This window comes from Myotis nattereri, assembly GCF_964212035.1.
Source record: "Myotis nattereri genome assembly, chromosome: X".
Classification (NCBI taxonomy): domain Eukaryota; kingdom Metazoa; phylum Chordata; class Mammalia; order Chiroptera; family Vespertilionidae; genus Myotis; species Myotis nattereri.
Window position 1 is genome coordinate 141,821,113 of NC_138078.1, and position 15,464 is coordinate 141,836,576.

Below are 15,464 nucleotides of genomic sequence, written 5' to 3' on the forward strand. Positions count from 1 at the left end.
TACATAAAATACACAATTTAAAATATTATAAAATACCATAAATGGTTTAATTTTATGTTGTATGAATTCAACCTCAGTAAAAATAAAGGGGGGGCAATGGACACAGACACTGGGGAGGTGGGGGCTTGCCCGGGCTGGGAAGAGCTGGGGGAGGGGGTCAATTGGGGAAAAAGGGGACATTTAGACAAAAAAATAAATAAAAAGAAATAAAGGGGGGGGATACTAAAGTAGAAGTGCTCTGCTAGCCCCAAATTTGAGTGGTGTCAGGTAATCCCGCTGTGCAACCCACGATTTTTCTGGGGATAAATTGAGACAAAAGGGCCTCGCAGCAGGCGGGCGCCAGGCACTGAGGCTGCGCTGGGCCGGGCGGGGTCGGGGGAGGTGCCGCGCTGCCGTCAAGCAGCCCGGGCGCGTTTGCGACAGGCGGCGGTGGAACGTGGGGCCTGGACCGGCTCGCTTTTCCCCGGGTGGGCGTGGGGCGCGCGGTTCTCAGCTCCGACTCCTGTCGTTCCTCACCGCGATCCCCGACTCCTGATCACGGTGGGCTGGTCGGTGGCGAGGGGGGGCCGGGCGGCCTCTGGCCCGCCCCGCGAGGTGACCTTGTTCGAGTCCCCTGTCGCGCTGCGCCGCGGCGCGCGTTGCTGGCGTCGGCCTGTTAGGGACCCGGCTGTGGGGCGATTGAGGACACGCCACCAGCTGCCCCGTAGCAGGGGAAGTGCCGGGCCGCCGGGAGCTGTGGGGCGGGAGGGATGCCCCTCCATGTGAAATGGCCTTTCCCCGCCGTGCCGCCGGTCACCTGGACCCTGGCCAGCAGCGTCGTCATGGGCCTGGTGGGCACCTACAGCTGCTTCTGGACCAGTGAGTGGGCTTGGCTTGGGGGGAGCCCTGGGCCTCAGGGGAGAAGGAGGCCAAGACCCCCACGCTCTTTCTGTCCCCACCAGAGTGCATGAACCGCCTCACCGTCCACAACAAGGAAGTGCTGTATGAGCTCATCGAGAACCGCGGCCCAGCCACGCCCCTCATCACGGTCTCCAATCACCAGTCCTGCATGGATGACCCTCATCTCTGGGGTACACGGGCCAGTGTGCTGGGCGCAGGGAGGCAGGGAGAGAACCCCGGAAAGGGCCAAACAGAAGCAGAACAAACTCACTTGCCACTGGGCTCTTCAGAGCTCTGGGACTACTGTTTCCGGGCCATCCAGCCCCAGTGTGACCCCTCCCGCATCCTCTGAGGGAAGGTGATTTGGAGAGGGCCTCAGAAGTTTGGAGGGAAGGAGGAAGCGAGGAAATGGCCACAGGGCAAGGTCTGACCATTTACTCTGTTGCAGCAGGCCTGTGGAACCTGTTTTTTCTAAATCGTGGAAGGTCCCACAGAGTCTTGGAGTCTTGGGAACAAATCCGAGGACCCGTCAAGGAAACTCTGGGTTAGGGGCTGAGAGATCCGAGAGACCTGTATCCTGGTTCCAGGTTTGCCCCAGGCTGGGTTTGTACCCTTCAGCCAACCTTATTTGGGAGCCCAGTTCCCCACCTACAAGTTCCTGCCCTACTGACTTCACAGGGACTTGCTTGGCTGCAATAACCTGGATGGCTGGGTGCGGGGGTATCCAGAGCTTTCACTGCTGAATGCAGGAGGTTAGACTCCTACAGCTCAGGGGCAGTGGTCAGCAAACTGCGGCTCGTGAGCCACATGCGGCTCTTTGGCCCTTTGAGTGTGGCTCTTCCACAAAATACCACGTGCGGGCGCGCACGTACACTGCGATTGAAACTTAATGGCCCATGCGCAGAAGTTGGCTTTCGGCCTGGGCGAGTCTATTTTGAAGAAGTACTGTTGATATTTGGCTCTGTTGACTAATGAGTTTGCCGACCACTGCTCAGGGGCAACCACCTGGTAAAATCAGCCTTTCAGAACTCATCCTGGCTGCTGGGCAGAGAATGGTCTGTGAGTGCCACCACCAGATCCCAGGAGGCTTTTAAAAAATACATATATTTGAATTTATTTCAGAGAGAAAGAGAGAGATAGAAACATCAATGATGAGAGAGAATCATCAGTCGGCTGTCTCCTTAACATCCCACACAGGGACTGAGCCTGCAACCGGGGCATGTGCCCTTGACTGGGAATCAAACCATGACCTTCTGGTTCACAGTTGACGCTCAACCCCTGAGACACTGCAGCTGGGCAGGAAGGTTGGCGACTGCTGGAGAGCATTCCAGTAGCCTGGACTAAGGTGGTAGTGGTGAAACTGGAGAGGGAGATATAGAATAGGCAGCATCAAAATATATTGGGGAAGTAGGCAGACCAGACAGGGTGACTAATAAAACATGGGGAGTAGGGCAGAGCAAGGAGCCAGCGAGAACTTGGGGGTCCGGTCCAAGGGTCCAGAAGATGCCACTTTGGGCCACTGGGAAATGGTAGTGCTGCTACCCTTGTCCCTCATTCCCTGAAGTGGGGTGACAGAAAAAGGTGCTCCCCGGGAACAAGGTAAGTTGAGGCATGAAAGCTTTCCTCTTCTCCAGGGATCCTGAAACTCCGCCACATCTGGAACCTGAAGTTGATGCGTTGGTGAGGAGGAATGAGCCCCTCCCAATGGGCCCGGCAGGACTCACCCATCTCTGCCCAGATTTGCCTTCCTCCTGCTCTGACCAGGAGGCGGCATCCAGCAGCCCAGGCAGGGCATGGGGTGGGGCGCCGCAGGTCCTCTGTGCCTACATTTCACATCGCTGACGGTGCCAGGCGTCACGCTGGGGCGGGGGGGGGGGGGTGGAGAAGCAGGGCGCAGAGGAGGCGGGGATGACTGTGGCTGTCCCCACTCCAGGACCCCTGCAGCTGCAGACATCTGCTTCACCAAGGAGCTGCATTCTCACTTTTTCAGCCTGGGCAAGTGCGTGCCTGTTTGTCGAGGTGAGTTACTCCCCCGGGAGGGGCTGGTGGGCCGGTGCAGGTTTCTCTGGCTTGGGCTTGGAGCAGGGAGCCTGGTGGCCTGTGCATCTGGCTTGGCAACACTGGAGGTGGAGGGACGCAGGTGGGACAGGCAGCCTGGGAGAAGGGGGCCAGGGAGCCAGCGAGCGCTGCCCATTAGCCTGAGGCCCAGCTCCATTGCTAGAGGAGTGCTGGCTCCTCTGTACCTGCCTGAGGATTGTACAATCCTGGGGCTCTGGCATTAGAAGTTGAGGCATTCCCTGGTTGGTTTAGCTCAGTGGATAGAGCATAGGCCGATGGACTGAAGGGTCCTGAGTTCAGTTCCTGTCAAGGGCAGGTAACTCGGTTGCAGGCTCAATCCTCAGCCCTGGTTGGGGCACGTGTGGGAGGCAACCAATCAATGTGTCTCTCTCACACTGATGTTTCTCTCTCCGTGTCTCTCCCCCTCCCTTCCACTCTCTCTAAAAATCAATGGGAAAATATCCTCAGGTGAGGATTAACAAACAAACAAACAAAAGAAGTCACTGATGGCAGTGTGTTATCTGCGGTGCTGGTGGCTTGTGCTGCAGGCTGCAGGGAAAACACACTTGCTTGTGGAGGGAAGTGTGTAACATTGAATGACTACTCGGCACCTCTGAAGAGCCTCAGGAGGTAGGGGCCATTCTGGTACCCATTCTCCACATAAGGAAGGATTAAGCTGCTGGCCCAAGGTCATTGGGCGAGAGGTGGCAAAGCCAGGATTCAAATCCAGGTTGCTCTTTTCTCTGGGGAAATAGAATATTTCCCAACCGAATGTGAAAGGAAAAGCATTCTAGACGCACGTGGCAGGCACTAGAGAGGTCGTCGATAAGGGTAGGAAATGCAGGTTGTAGCCCAGTTGGCCTGGCTCAGTAGTTGAGCGTCGACCTATGAACCAGGAGGTCACAGTTGGATTCCCGGTCAGGGCACATGCCCAGGTTGTGGGCTCAATTCCTAGTCGGGGGTGTGCAGGAGGCAGCCAATCAATGATTCTCTCTCATCATTGATGTTTCTCTCTCCCTCTCCCTTCCTCTCTGAAACCAATAAAAATATATACATTTTTTAAAAAAAGAACAGTTGGGAATAAAGATACTGGGGACTCAACCACAAACTCATAAACAGAGACGAGATTGCAGAGGGAAAGGGGCCCAGGACAGCACCTCAGAGCACAGAAGGACAGACAATCTCCAAGGCAGCAGGAAGCAGTGGCCAGAGAGGAAGTAAGCAAAGCCACAGGAGCTTCTGGGGGCTGGAGAGGGGGAAGGGAAGGGAGACAGCAGGAGTGGCCACTCCTTCCAGAGGTTGGTGGTGAGGCAGAAAGAGGAAGAAGTAACCAGTGGCCCTGGCCAAGTGGCTCAGGTAGTTGGAGCGTCATCCCATACACCAAAAGGTTGCAGGTTCGATGCCCAGTCAGGGCACATACCTAGGTTGCGGGTTCGATCCCTGGTCATTGCAGAAGGCAGTCAATCGATGTTTCTCTCTCATATTGATGTTTCTCTCCCTTCCTCTCTCTTGGTTTGGTTCAGTGGATAGAGCGTCGGCCTGTGGACTGAAGGGTCCCGGGTTCGATGTCGGTCAAGGGCACATGCCCGGGTTGTGGCATTGATTCCCAGTGGGGGGCGTGCAGGAGGCAGCCGATCAATGATTCTCTCTCATCATTGATGCTTCTCTCTCTTCCTCTTCCTTCCTCTCTGCAATCAATAAAAATTTATTTTTAAAAAATTAAAAAAATAAGCCGAGACCGGTTTGGCTCGGTGGATAGAGCATCGGCCTGCGGACTGAGAGGTCCCAGGTTCGATTCCGGTCAGGGGCATATACCTGGGTTGCAGGCACATCCCCAGTGGGAGATGTGCAGGAGGCAGCTGATCGATGTTTCTCTCTCATCGATGTTTCTGACTCTCTCTCTCCCTTCCTCTCTGTAAAAAATCAATAAAATATATTTAAAAAAAATTAAAAAAATAAAATCAATAAAAATGTATCCTTGGGTGAAGATTTAAATTAGAAAAGGCCCAGCTGGTGTGGCCCAGTGGTTGAGCATCAACCCATGAACCAAGCAGTCACTGGTTTGATTCCCGGTTGGGGCACATGCCCTGGTTGCAGGCTTGATCCCCAGTAGGTGGGCATGCAGGAGGCAGCCAATGGATGATGTTTTTTTCTCATTGATGTTTCTATCTCTCTATCTCTCTCCCTTCCTCTCTCTAAAAATCAATAAATATAGTCTGGCTGGAGTGGCTCAGTGGTTGAGCAACAACCTACAATCCCAGAGGTCACGGTTTGATTCCTGGTCAAGGGCACATGCCTGGGTTGTGGGCTCAGTCCCCAGTGTGGGGTGTACAGGAGGCAGCTGATCAATGGTTCTCTCTCATCACTGATGTTTCTATCTCCCTCTCCCTTCCTCTCTGAAATCAATAAAAAATATTTTTAAAAACAATAAAAAAATAAACATTTTAGAAAATCAATAAAAACATTTTTTTTAAAAAAAGAAGTAACCTGCCAAAACCGGTTTGGCTCAGTGGATAGAGCGTCAGCCTGCGGACTGAAGGGTCCCAGGTTCGATTCCGGTCAAGGGCATGTACCTGGGTTGCGGGCACATCCCCAGTGGGAGGTATGCAGGAGGCGGCTGATCGATGTTTCTCTCTCATCGATGTTTCTGACTCTCTATCTCTCTCCCTTCTTCTCTGTAAAAAATCAATAAAATATATTAAAAAAAAAGAAGTAACCAAAAGGTATTGGTGTCAAGGGGGAGTTTTTTAAAAAATATTTTTATTGATTTCATAGAGGAAGGGAGAGGGAGAGAGAGAGAAACATCAATGATGAGAGAGAATCATTGATCGGCTGCTTCCTGCATGCCCCATGCTGGAGATCAAGCCCGCCCTTGACTGGAATCAAACTCGGGACCCTTCAGTCCATAGGCTGACGCTCTATCCACTGAGCCAAACCAGCCAGGGCAAGGGGTAGTTTTTTTAAATTATTTCTGGTTGGTCAAAGTAAAGCATGGTAAAGTCCAATAAAATACCTCAAATAAATGAAAAGCTGCAGCACCCACGCCTCCAAATCTGCAAATGACTTACTCCCCAGAGACAGTGCCTATAATGCTTTCTCATTTGGCTGCTTTGGGAAGCTGCCTCTTTTCCCTAAAACACAAGCAGATGCTACAGTGTCATGGCTGGTGACCATGAAGCTGTTTATCACGCCCTGTTCTGAGATTAGGACTCTGCTCTTATACCCCATCCCTGAGTCTCAATTTCCTCACTCTGCAACCTCAGACAGAAGCAGCCTGTGTCCACTCCCTGTCTCTTTGACCTGCATCTAAGATTTATTGCACAGTTAAAATCAGAAAGCAAAAAAAACCCCCTAAAACTCAGAAAGCAAAATCTTAATCCTAAGCACCTTCAGTGAGAGAAAGTGGGCAGGGACAAGCCTTTTATCAAACGCATTTGATGGACAGCAAAGATAAAACATGTTGAAGCAAAGGAACTATCTGGCATACTTTGCTTTTGTGTTCCGAAAAAAATCCTTCCCCCACCCCCTTGTGTAGGCCTTGTGATATGCATGAAGTATCGGAGTGATCTTGCAAAGCTCTACAAGTGAGTAGAAAGACCATTTGCAAAAGCTAAACATTATGAAGTGTTGCACCCGAAGCATAGCATTGTTTTTTAAATTATTTTTAAAATACATTTATATTGATTTCAGAGAGGAAGGGAGAGGGAGAGAGAGATAGAAACATCAGCGATGAGAGAGAATCACTGATTGGCTGCTTCCTGCACACCCCACACTGGGGACGGCGCCCACAACCAGGACCACGGAATCCAACCGCGACCTCCTGGTTCCTAGGCTGAGGCTCAACCACTGAACCCCAGCAGCCGGGCTAGAGGAGATTGTTGAACAAAGGATGTTGAGGGCCGAGAAGTGGTGCAGCCGGGACTGAGCGGGCTTGGGAGAGACAGTCCTTGGAGGGTGTCCGTGTGGACTGTGCAGGGAGGAAGAGGACCATCCTGAGCTGCCGCTTCGTTCTGCTCTGCGGGAGGGGGAAGGAGAGGCCCAGGAGAGTGGGGACTGATGGGGAGAGGCCTTTTCTCGGCAGGAGACGGTGTTTACCAGAAGGGAATGGACTTCATTTTGGAGAAGCTCAACCACGGGGATTGGGTGCACATCTTCCCAGAAGGTCAGTGGGGCTGGCTGGTGGCAACGCTCCCAAGGATACGGGTGAGACCCCGCCCCCTCCAAAGCCTCCCCTCTGTCTCGCCCCTCCCAGGAAAAGTGAACATGAGCTCCGAGTTCCTGCGCTTCAAGTGGGGTAAGGGCTGCTGGCCCTCTGGGGCCCTGGTGGACCACGGTACATGGGGCAGCTGAACGTGTTGGTAGCAGCAGCCAGGGGCCAGGCGCTGAGACAAGGGCTGGCCCAGGGGAGCCGGTGTGAACTGGGGGCAGGCAGGGTGGCCCCCACTGCAGGCCAGCCCTGAAGCGCTGCTTCGCCCAACGTTTCTACCTCCCTGCGGGCAGGAATCGGGCGCCTGATCGCCGAGTGTCGTCTCGACCCCATCATCCTGCCGCTGTGGCATGTGGGTAAGCCTCCCTCTGGGCAGGCCTGCGGTCGGGCTGGAGGCAGGGAGAGGGGCTTCCTTCGGGGCTAGGGAGAGGGTGGCCAGGCTGAGGGCTGGGGCCGCCCCGCTGCACCCATGCCTGCTTCCAACCTTCTGTTCCCCGTGCTGCAGGAATGAATGATGTCCTTCCTAACAAACCGCCATATGTTCCCCGCATCGGACAGGTAGGTAGGGGCTGCTGGTCTTTGTCTGTCTGCCTGCCTGCCTGCCATTTGCCCCTTGGCTGCCACTCAGCATTCCGGGAGCCAGGTTCAGGAGGAGCTGAGCTTGAGGCTGAGGCAGGGGTCCAAGTGGGACACTGACAGGGCCTTCCTCTAGGGCAGTGGTCAGCAAACTCATTAGTCAACAGAGCCAAATATCAACAGTACAACGACTGAAATTTCTTTTGAGACCCAATTTTTTAAACTTAAACTATATAGGTAGGTACATTGTTATTAACTTATTAGGGTACTCTTAAGCTGGCCTTTGCTAAAAACGTCCTCAATCTGATTGAGGTACATTCGCTGAGGTCGACCCCTTCCAACTCTCCCATCCTCAACTCGTGCATGAATCCCGCGCATCTCCCGTCGCCCTACCTACCAACACCCCCCACTTCTTCTAACGCCACTTCTTCAAAATAGACTTGCCCAGGCCGAAAACCGACTTCTGCACATGGGCCACGAAGTTTCAGTTGCACTGTACGTGCACGCCTGCACGTGGTATTTTGTGGAAGAGCCACACTCAGGGGGCCAAAGAGCCGCATGTGGCTCGCGAGCCATGGTTTGCTGACCACTGCTCTAGGGCACCAAGCCCCAGAGAAGGAGAGCGAATGAAATCAGGCTGTGGCAGGGGTGGTCCCTGGGGTTAGGACAAGACAGGACTCTAGAGCATGGACTCTAGGACTGAGATGGCTCTTTGCAAGCCATTGAGCCCCATTCTAAAGAGGGAGAGGCCTGGCCAGTGAGGTTCAGTGGTTGAGCTTTGACCTATGAACCAGGAGGTCACGGTTCCATTCCTAGTCTGGGCACATGCCTGGGTTGTGGGCTCGATCCCCAGTTGGGGGCATGAAGGAAGTAGCTGATTCATGATTCTCTCATCATTGATGTTTCTCTCTCTCTCTCCCTCCCTTCCTCATTGAAATCAATTGAAATATAATTTAAAATAAATAAAAATTAAAAGGGAGAGTGGCCAGAGGGAGCACCTAGCAATTCAGGGGCAGGATTCTACTTCTGGTCCCCCAGGGCAGTTGGGCTCGGGCTGTGGGCACTCCCCTTGTTCTCATCACCCTGTGGCCGGTGTCCCTGCAGAAAATCACTGTGCTGATAGGCAAGCCCTTCAGCGTCCTGCCTGTGCTCGAGCGGCTCCGTGCGGAGAATAAATCCACGGTGAGTTTCCCAGCCTGCCCCTGGCTGTCCTTCGCCCCTCCCGGTGCTCCTCGGCCTCCTGGGGCCCCTGGGCGCAGCTCCCGGAGGGCTCCTGCTCAGCCTGGCCCTTCCCCTCAGGTGGAGATGCGCAAAACCCTGACCGACTTCATCCAGCAGGAATTCCAGGGCCTGAAGACCCAGGCGGAGCAGCTCCACAACCACCTGCAGCCTGACAGATAGGCCCTGCCCTGCGCAGACCCTGCCCGGCTGCCTCGTGGTCCTGTGAGGCCCCTGAGGCCTGGGGAAGAGGCAGCCCCGGGACCTGGTCCCCAGCTGCCAGGTTCCCTGTGCTGCCTTGGGTTCTCGCCCCTGCACATGGCTGGGCTGGGCGGGACTGATGCTTTGAGCTCAGATGGAGTTTTTAGACAGAGTCTTCATCACCCTTAAAGGGTGCCCTCCCCTAGTTAATGAGCATTCCAGCTCATCTGTGGTTTTGCAGTTGAAGGGGGGATGGGTGACTAGACGGGCTTAGGGAGGGGCCCACAAGGCCATTGGCCTCGAGTTGCTCACCACCTCATCAGGGACGGTCTTTGGCCAGTGCTTCCTTCTGACCAGGCTTCCAATAGGCCTGGGAGCCTCGGGCAGCCACCCCCACCCCCCACCCCCCACCCCCCACTGTAGGCAGGAGAGCAGCCCTTTGCCACAAGTGGGGCCTGCAGCAAGGGCCTCAGACCTGGCCAGTCGTCCCATGCTGGGGCCCACCAACCCCTTCCTTTCTGTGTCCCTGACATCACTCAAGCCCCCTGAGGCTGGGTTTCTGTTTTATAAAGAATAAAGTATCTGTGTCGTGCTGTTTTATCTCTGGCCTCTCTATTCGGGTGGCGATGGGAGGTCACCCGCTGGGCAGGAAGGGGGCTTGCAGGAGGCAGCCCATCAATGATTCTCTCTCATCATTAATGGACCCTCAGAGCCCTGGGCGCAGCCAGAGCACAGGAACAGATGGCGTCAAGCTCTTGGTGTGCACCAGCCATTGACTTCAGTCATCCCCATGACAACCTTGTGGAAGTAGGAATTAATCTCATTTTGCAAAGGAGGCAGAGCAAGCGTGAGGGAGTTGCTTCAAAACCCAAAACTAGCAAAGTAGGGAGAAGCAAGGAGCAGTTCAATCCTCTCCCTCTGCTGCCCAGGAGGGAGGAGTCTGCTGAAGGGCCCAGCGGGCCTCCATGAGCAGCATGTACTGTGTTGAGTTGTGGGAAGGGGCCTGGCTGGTGTGGCTCAGTGGTTGAGCGTCAACCTAAGAACCAGGAGGTTCGATTCCCGGTCAGGGCACATGCCCGGGTTGTGGGCTCGATCCCCAGTGTGGGGTGTGCAGGAGGCAGCCGATCCATGATTCTCATCATGGATGTTTCTATCTTTCTCCCTTCCTCTCTGAAATCAATAATATATTTTTAAAAGAGAGAGGTAGGAAGGGGAACACCTAGATTGAGCTTGGGACCCTGGGTGGGAACAATAGCGGATCCAGGGTAGTGATGCTCCTGGCAGAAGTGGAAAGCAAATCCTCTATAGAGAAAAGCAAGCTCAGTTTAGGCCTCCAGTTCACCCAAGATGAAGACTAGCCAAGAAGACCTCACAAAGAGCACCAAACATGTAGGAAAGGGAGCCCCATACTTATGTCAGTAGAAACAAGAAGAGGTTGAAACCCTTGGGGACTTCTGAAATGGACCGTGTCAGGCAGAATATGAAAAATACTATAATAGAAATCTGGAAAGAGCCTAGCCAGTGTGGCTCAGTGGTTGAGTGTCAGCTTACCAGTATGAACCAGGAGGTCACGGTTCCATTACCAGTCAGGGCACATGCTCAGGTTGCAGGCTCAATCCAGGTGGGGGGCATGGTGGAGGAAGCTGATCAATGATTCTCTCTCACCGTGGATGTTTCTATCTCTCCCTCTCCCTTCCTGTGAAATCAATAAAAACATATTTTTTTTTCATTTTTATTGTTTATTTTTTTATTTTTTTATTTTTTTTGTTTTTTTTTGTTTGTTTGTTTGTTTTTTGCTTAAAGTATTACAAAGGGTATTACATATGTGTTCATTTTATCACCCCGCCCTAGACAGTCCCCTAGCCTCCCCTATCCCCCAGTGTCTTATGTCCATTGGTTATGCTTATATGCATGCATACAAGTCCTTTAGTTGATCTCTTACCCCCCTACCAACTGCCCCCCAACCCTCCCCGGCCTTCCTGCTGCAGTTTGACAATCTGTTTGAGGCTGCTCTGCCTCTGTATCTATTATTGTTCAAAAGTTTATAATGGTCTCTATTATCCATGAATGAGTGAGATCATGTGGTATTTTTCCTTCATTGACTGGCTTATTTCACTTAGCATAATGCTCTCCAGTTCCATCCATGACGTTGCAAATGGTAAGAGTTCCTTCCTTAATAAAAACATATTTTTAAAAATCAGAAAAGAAAGAAAAGACAGAACCACTAAAAAAGATGGAGCCAGCAAGAAGAGAAGATTTAAAGATGGTCAGAACTGCAACTGTGTAATTAGTTTTAAACAAAAAGCTTTTTAAATGATGAGAAGGGAAAAAAATCACTTCAGAGGAAAAAAAGAAACACTTGTAAGCAAATATAGGTAAAAACAGACTGTTGGCCAGTTTGCACATATAGGTGCAAGTGTAACATACGCTGTGATAGCATGTTGCATATTTTCATCTTACATTTCAACTACATACTCATTTCCATAATATATAAACATTGTTTTGCATGTTTTTATTTTTAATTTGTATTATTTTTTAAAAATATATTTTTGTTGATTTCAGAGAGGAAGGGAGAGGGAAAGAGAGAGATAGGAACATCAATGATGAGAGAATCATCAATCAGCTGCCTCCTGTATGGCCCTTACTCGGGAACCAGGCATGTGCCCTGACTGGGAATCAAACCGTGACCTCCTGGTTCATAGGTCAATGCTCAACCACTGAGCCATGCTGGCTGGGCCCAAGAAAGTTTTGTGTCCTCATCTTACCTGCTTCCTGACAGCAGTTGACACTGACTTTGTTCACTATGGAGTCCTTGAAACCAAGTCTCTCCCTGGGATTTCCCCTCCTCTTTGATGCTTCTCCCATTTCTCTTCTGGACACTCCTCCCTGCTCGTTGTACATCGAGCATGTCAAACTCAAAGGCTAACACGGGCCAAATAAACAAGGTTGAAGTGTACGTGGGCCACAAAACAACAAAAGCTTCAATTTTCATAGAAATGTAGGTTTATTTCCATAGAGACAGGCCGAATACAAAGGGCTGAAATAAATGAGTCATCATTCACATAAAATAATAGAACATTTTAATGAAAATTAATATTTTTTCTTTTTAAAAAAATATATTTTATTGATTTTTTACAGAGAGGAAGGGAGAGGGATAGAGAGTTAGAAACATCAATGAGAGAGAAACATCAATCAGCTGCCTCCTGCATACTCCCCACTGGGGATGTGCCCGCAACCAAGGTCCATGCCCTTGACCGGAATCAAACCTGGGACCCTTGAGTCTGCAGGCCGACGCTCTATCCCAGGGGTGGGCAAACTTTTTGACTCGAGGGCCACAATGGGTTCTTAAACTGGACCGGAGGGCCGGAACAAAAGCATGGATGGAGTGTTTGTGTGAACTAATATAAATTCAAAGTAAACATCATTACATAAAAGGGTACGGTCTTTTTTTTTTTAGTTTTATTCATTTCAAACAGGCCAGATCCGGCCCGCGGGCCGTAGTTTGCCCACGGCTGCTCTATCCACTGAGCCAAACCAGCTAGGGCTAATATTTTTTCTTGAACATTAACTTACTAGACACTGCATAACTGCAGAAATTAATAAGCATAACACAAATAAACCTATTTTTCTTGTTTTCCGAAAGCGAAATATTTCCTGTTGCGCACACCAAACAAGTCACTCCAAGATAATGATGTGGCCATCGGCTGCTAAAATAGTCACTGCTAGTATTAGTGGAGAGAAATGGTGCACCTGCGTGTAAGGCACATAAGGGAAATGAATGCAACACGATTATAGGAATCAGTCATTAGTGAACGTTGTAGTTCGTTATTAATAACTAGAGGCCCGGTCACAAAAATTTGTGCACTCGGGGGAAGGGGGTGCCCCTTAGTTCAGCCTGTGCCCTCTGGCAGATTGGGACCCCTCGGGGGATGACCATCTGCTGGCTTAGGCCTGCTCCCCGGGGGAACGGGCCTAAGCTGGCAGGTCAGACATCCCTCTGGCATCCTGGGAGCCCTCGGGGGATGTCCACTTGCCAGCGGAGAGCAGGCCTAAGCTGCAGTCAGACATCCTTAGCGCTGCTGAGGAGGTGGGAGAGACTCCCACCAACACCGCTGTACTGGCAGCCATCAGCCTGGCTGTGGCTGAGCAGAGCTACCCCCATGTGGTAGTGCACTGACCACCAGGGGGGCAGGTACTGCATTGAGTATCTGTCCCCTGGTGGTCAGTATGTGTCATAGTGACCAGTCATTCCCAGTCGTTCTGCTGTTAGGGTCAGTTTGCATATTACCCTTTTATTATATAGGACCGTGGTCGGCAAACTGCAGCTCGCAAGTCACATGCGGCTTTTTGGCCCCTTGAGTGTGGCCACGAAGTTTTAATTGCACTGTACATGCATGCCCGCACATGGTATTTTGTGGAAGAGCCACACTCAAGGGGCCGCAGTTTGCCAACCACTGATATAGGAGGATAGAGGCCTGGTGCACAGGTGGGGGCCGGCTGTTTTGCCCTGAAGGGTGTCCCGGATCAGGGTGGGGGTCCCGCTGGGGTGCCTGGCCAGCCTGGGTGGGGGACTGATGGCTGTTTGCAGGGTGGTCAAGCCCCCCAGTGGGGACCCTCACCCCATGGGGGTGTGGCCAGCCTGGGTGAGGGGCTTAGGGCTGTTTTCAGGCTGGCCACACTCCCTTCAGGGTGGGGGTCCCTACTGGGATGCCTGGCCAGCCTGGGTGAGGGGCTGAGGGCTGTTTTCAGGCTGGCCACACCCCCTTCAGGGTGGGGGTCCCCACTGGGGTGCCTGGCCAGCCTGGGTGAGGGGCTGATGGCTGTTTGCAGGGTGGTCAAGCCCCCCAGTGGGGACCCTCACCCCATGGGAGTGTGGCCAGCCTGGGTGAGGGGCTGAGGGCTGTTTTCAGGCTGGCCACACCTGCAGGCTGGAAGCAGGTATCTGGGATTTATTTAACCTCTATAATTGAAATTTTGTTGCCTTGGTCGGGCTCAAAGCCTGGGTTGCCCAGCCCCTCCTTGAACAGAGGCCTCGCTGGCTGGAAGCAGATATCTGGGATTTATTTATCTTCTATAATTGAAACTCTGTAGCCTTGAGCGGAGCTTAGGGCCAGCAGGGCAGGCGGGAAGCTTTGCTTCCTCCATCGCCAGGGGCAACCCAAACCTCCTGCTTGCTCCAGCTCTGTGGCTGCCACCATCTTTGTGATGGAGTGAGGGTTAATTTGCATATTACTCTTTTATTAGATAGGATTATGTATAACAGGGTATTATAAAAATTAAGTTATAAAATTTTTATTAAAACATTTCTTACATACCGTTATATTGGCTGGCCCCAAAAATATTCATTGTAGGCCACATGTGGCCCTTGGGCCGTGAGTTTGACATGTTGTACGTGCTGCTGTTCCTCCAGACATTATCCTATCCTGGGCCCTCTTCTCTACCTACAGAGCAGTGGTTCTCAACCTTCCTAATGCCGCAACCCTTTAATACAGCTCCTCATGTTGAGGTGACCCCCAACCATAAAATTATTTTCGTTGCTACTTCATAACTGTAATTTTGCTACTGTTATGAATCATCATGTAAATATCTGATCTGCAGGATGTATTTTCATTGTTACAAATTGAACATAATGAAAGCATAGTGATTAATCACAAAAACAATATGTAATTATATATGTGTTTTCCGATGGTCTTAGGCGACCCCTGTGAAAGGGTTGTTTGACTCCCAAAGGGGTCACGACTCACAGGTTGAGAACCGCTGTTACAGAGGATCAACCTGCAGGAAAAAGAAACCACTCTTGCAATTTTTTTCATAGAACAGAGTTTATTACTCACAGAACATTTTAGTGCTGGTAACCTTGCCCATGGTGCAGGGATGCACCCCAGGAGAGGAACCCTGAAATTATGACACTGAGAGCTCATGTAGCATTTCTGGCACATCTGCCATCCAAGATATATGTACACACACACCTCATCTTTACTCTGGAATTAAGCAAATCCTCCCTAGGGAGGGGGCAGGCATCTCCAGGTTTATTACCATAAATGTAAGCTAAAAGCAAATCTCTAGAAAGATGAAGGGAATTTTGAATGATTTTGGAAAGTGTCCAGGAAGGGAGGCTTATATTTATCATAGCTTATCAATTTTCTTTGCTAAGAAGGCCCTAGCCCTAGCCAGTTTGGCTCAGTGGATAGAGCGTCAGTCTGTGGACTGAAGGGCCCCAGATTCGATTCCGGTCAAGGGCACGTAATTTGGGTGCAGGCTTGATCCCCATCCCTGGCCTGGCCGTGCGGGAGGCAACCAATTGAAATGTGTCTCTCACATAGAT

General features: G+C 51.5%; 1 protein-coding gene across 1 annotated transcript; it reads left to right on the top strand.

Moving 5' to 3' along the window:
* Positions 1-416: 416 nt before the first annotated feature.
* Positions 417-9,739, top strand: TAFAZZIN (tafazzin, phospholipid-lysophospholipid transacylase). The gene is made up of 10 exons (XM_081081979.1): positions 417-858; positions 942-1,070; positions 2,514-2,559; positions 2,813-2,898; positions 7,019-7,099; positions 7,190-7,231; positions 7,438-7,500; positions 7,650-7,702; positions 8,825-8,902; positions 9,020-9,739. Exons 1-10 carry the CDS (start codon positions 750-752, stop codon positions 9,119-9,121), a joined length of 789 nt encoding a protein of 262 aa, XP_080938105.1. The 5' UTR covers positions 417-749; the 3' UTR covers positions 9,122-9,739.
* Positions 9,740-15,464: the final 5,725 nt, after the last annotated feature.

Excerpts from the sequence above, each read along its gene's own strand:
- TAFAZZIN (XM_081081979.1), top strand. The coding sequence starts at position 750 with ATGCCCCTCCATGTGAAATGGCCTTTCCCCGCCGTGCCGCCGGTCACC. Across the intron at positions 7,501-7,649 it reads CCTGCCGCTGTGGCATGTGG|GAATGAATGATGTCCTTCCT; the intron begins GTAAGCCTCCCT and ends CCCGTGCTGCAG. Across the intron at positions 7,703-8,824 it reads ATGTTCCCCGCATCGGACAG|AAAATCACTGTGCTGATAGG; the intron begins GTAGGTAGGGGC and ends GTGTCCCTGCAG.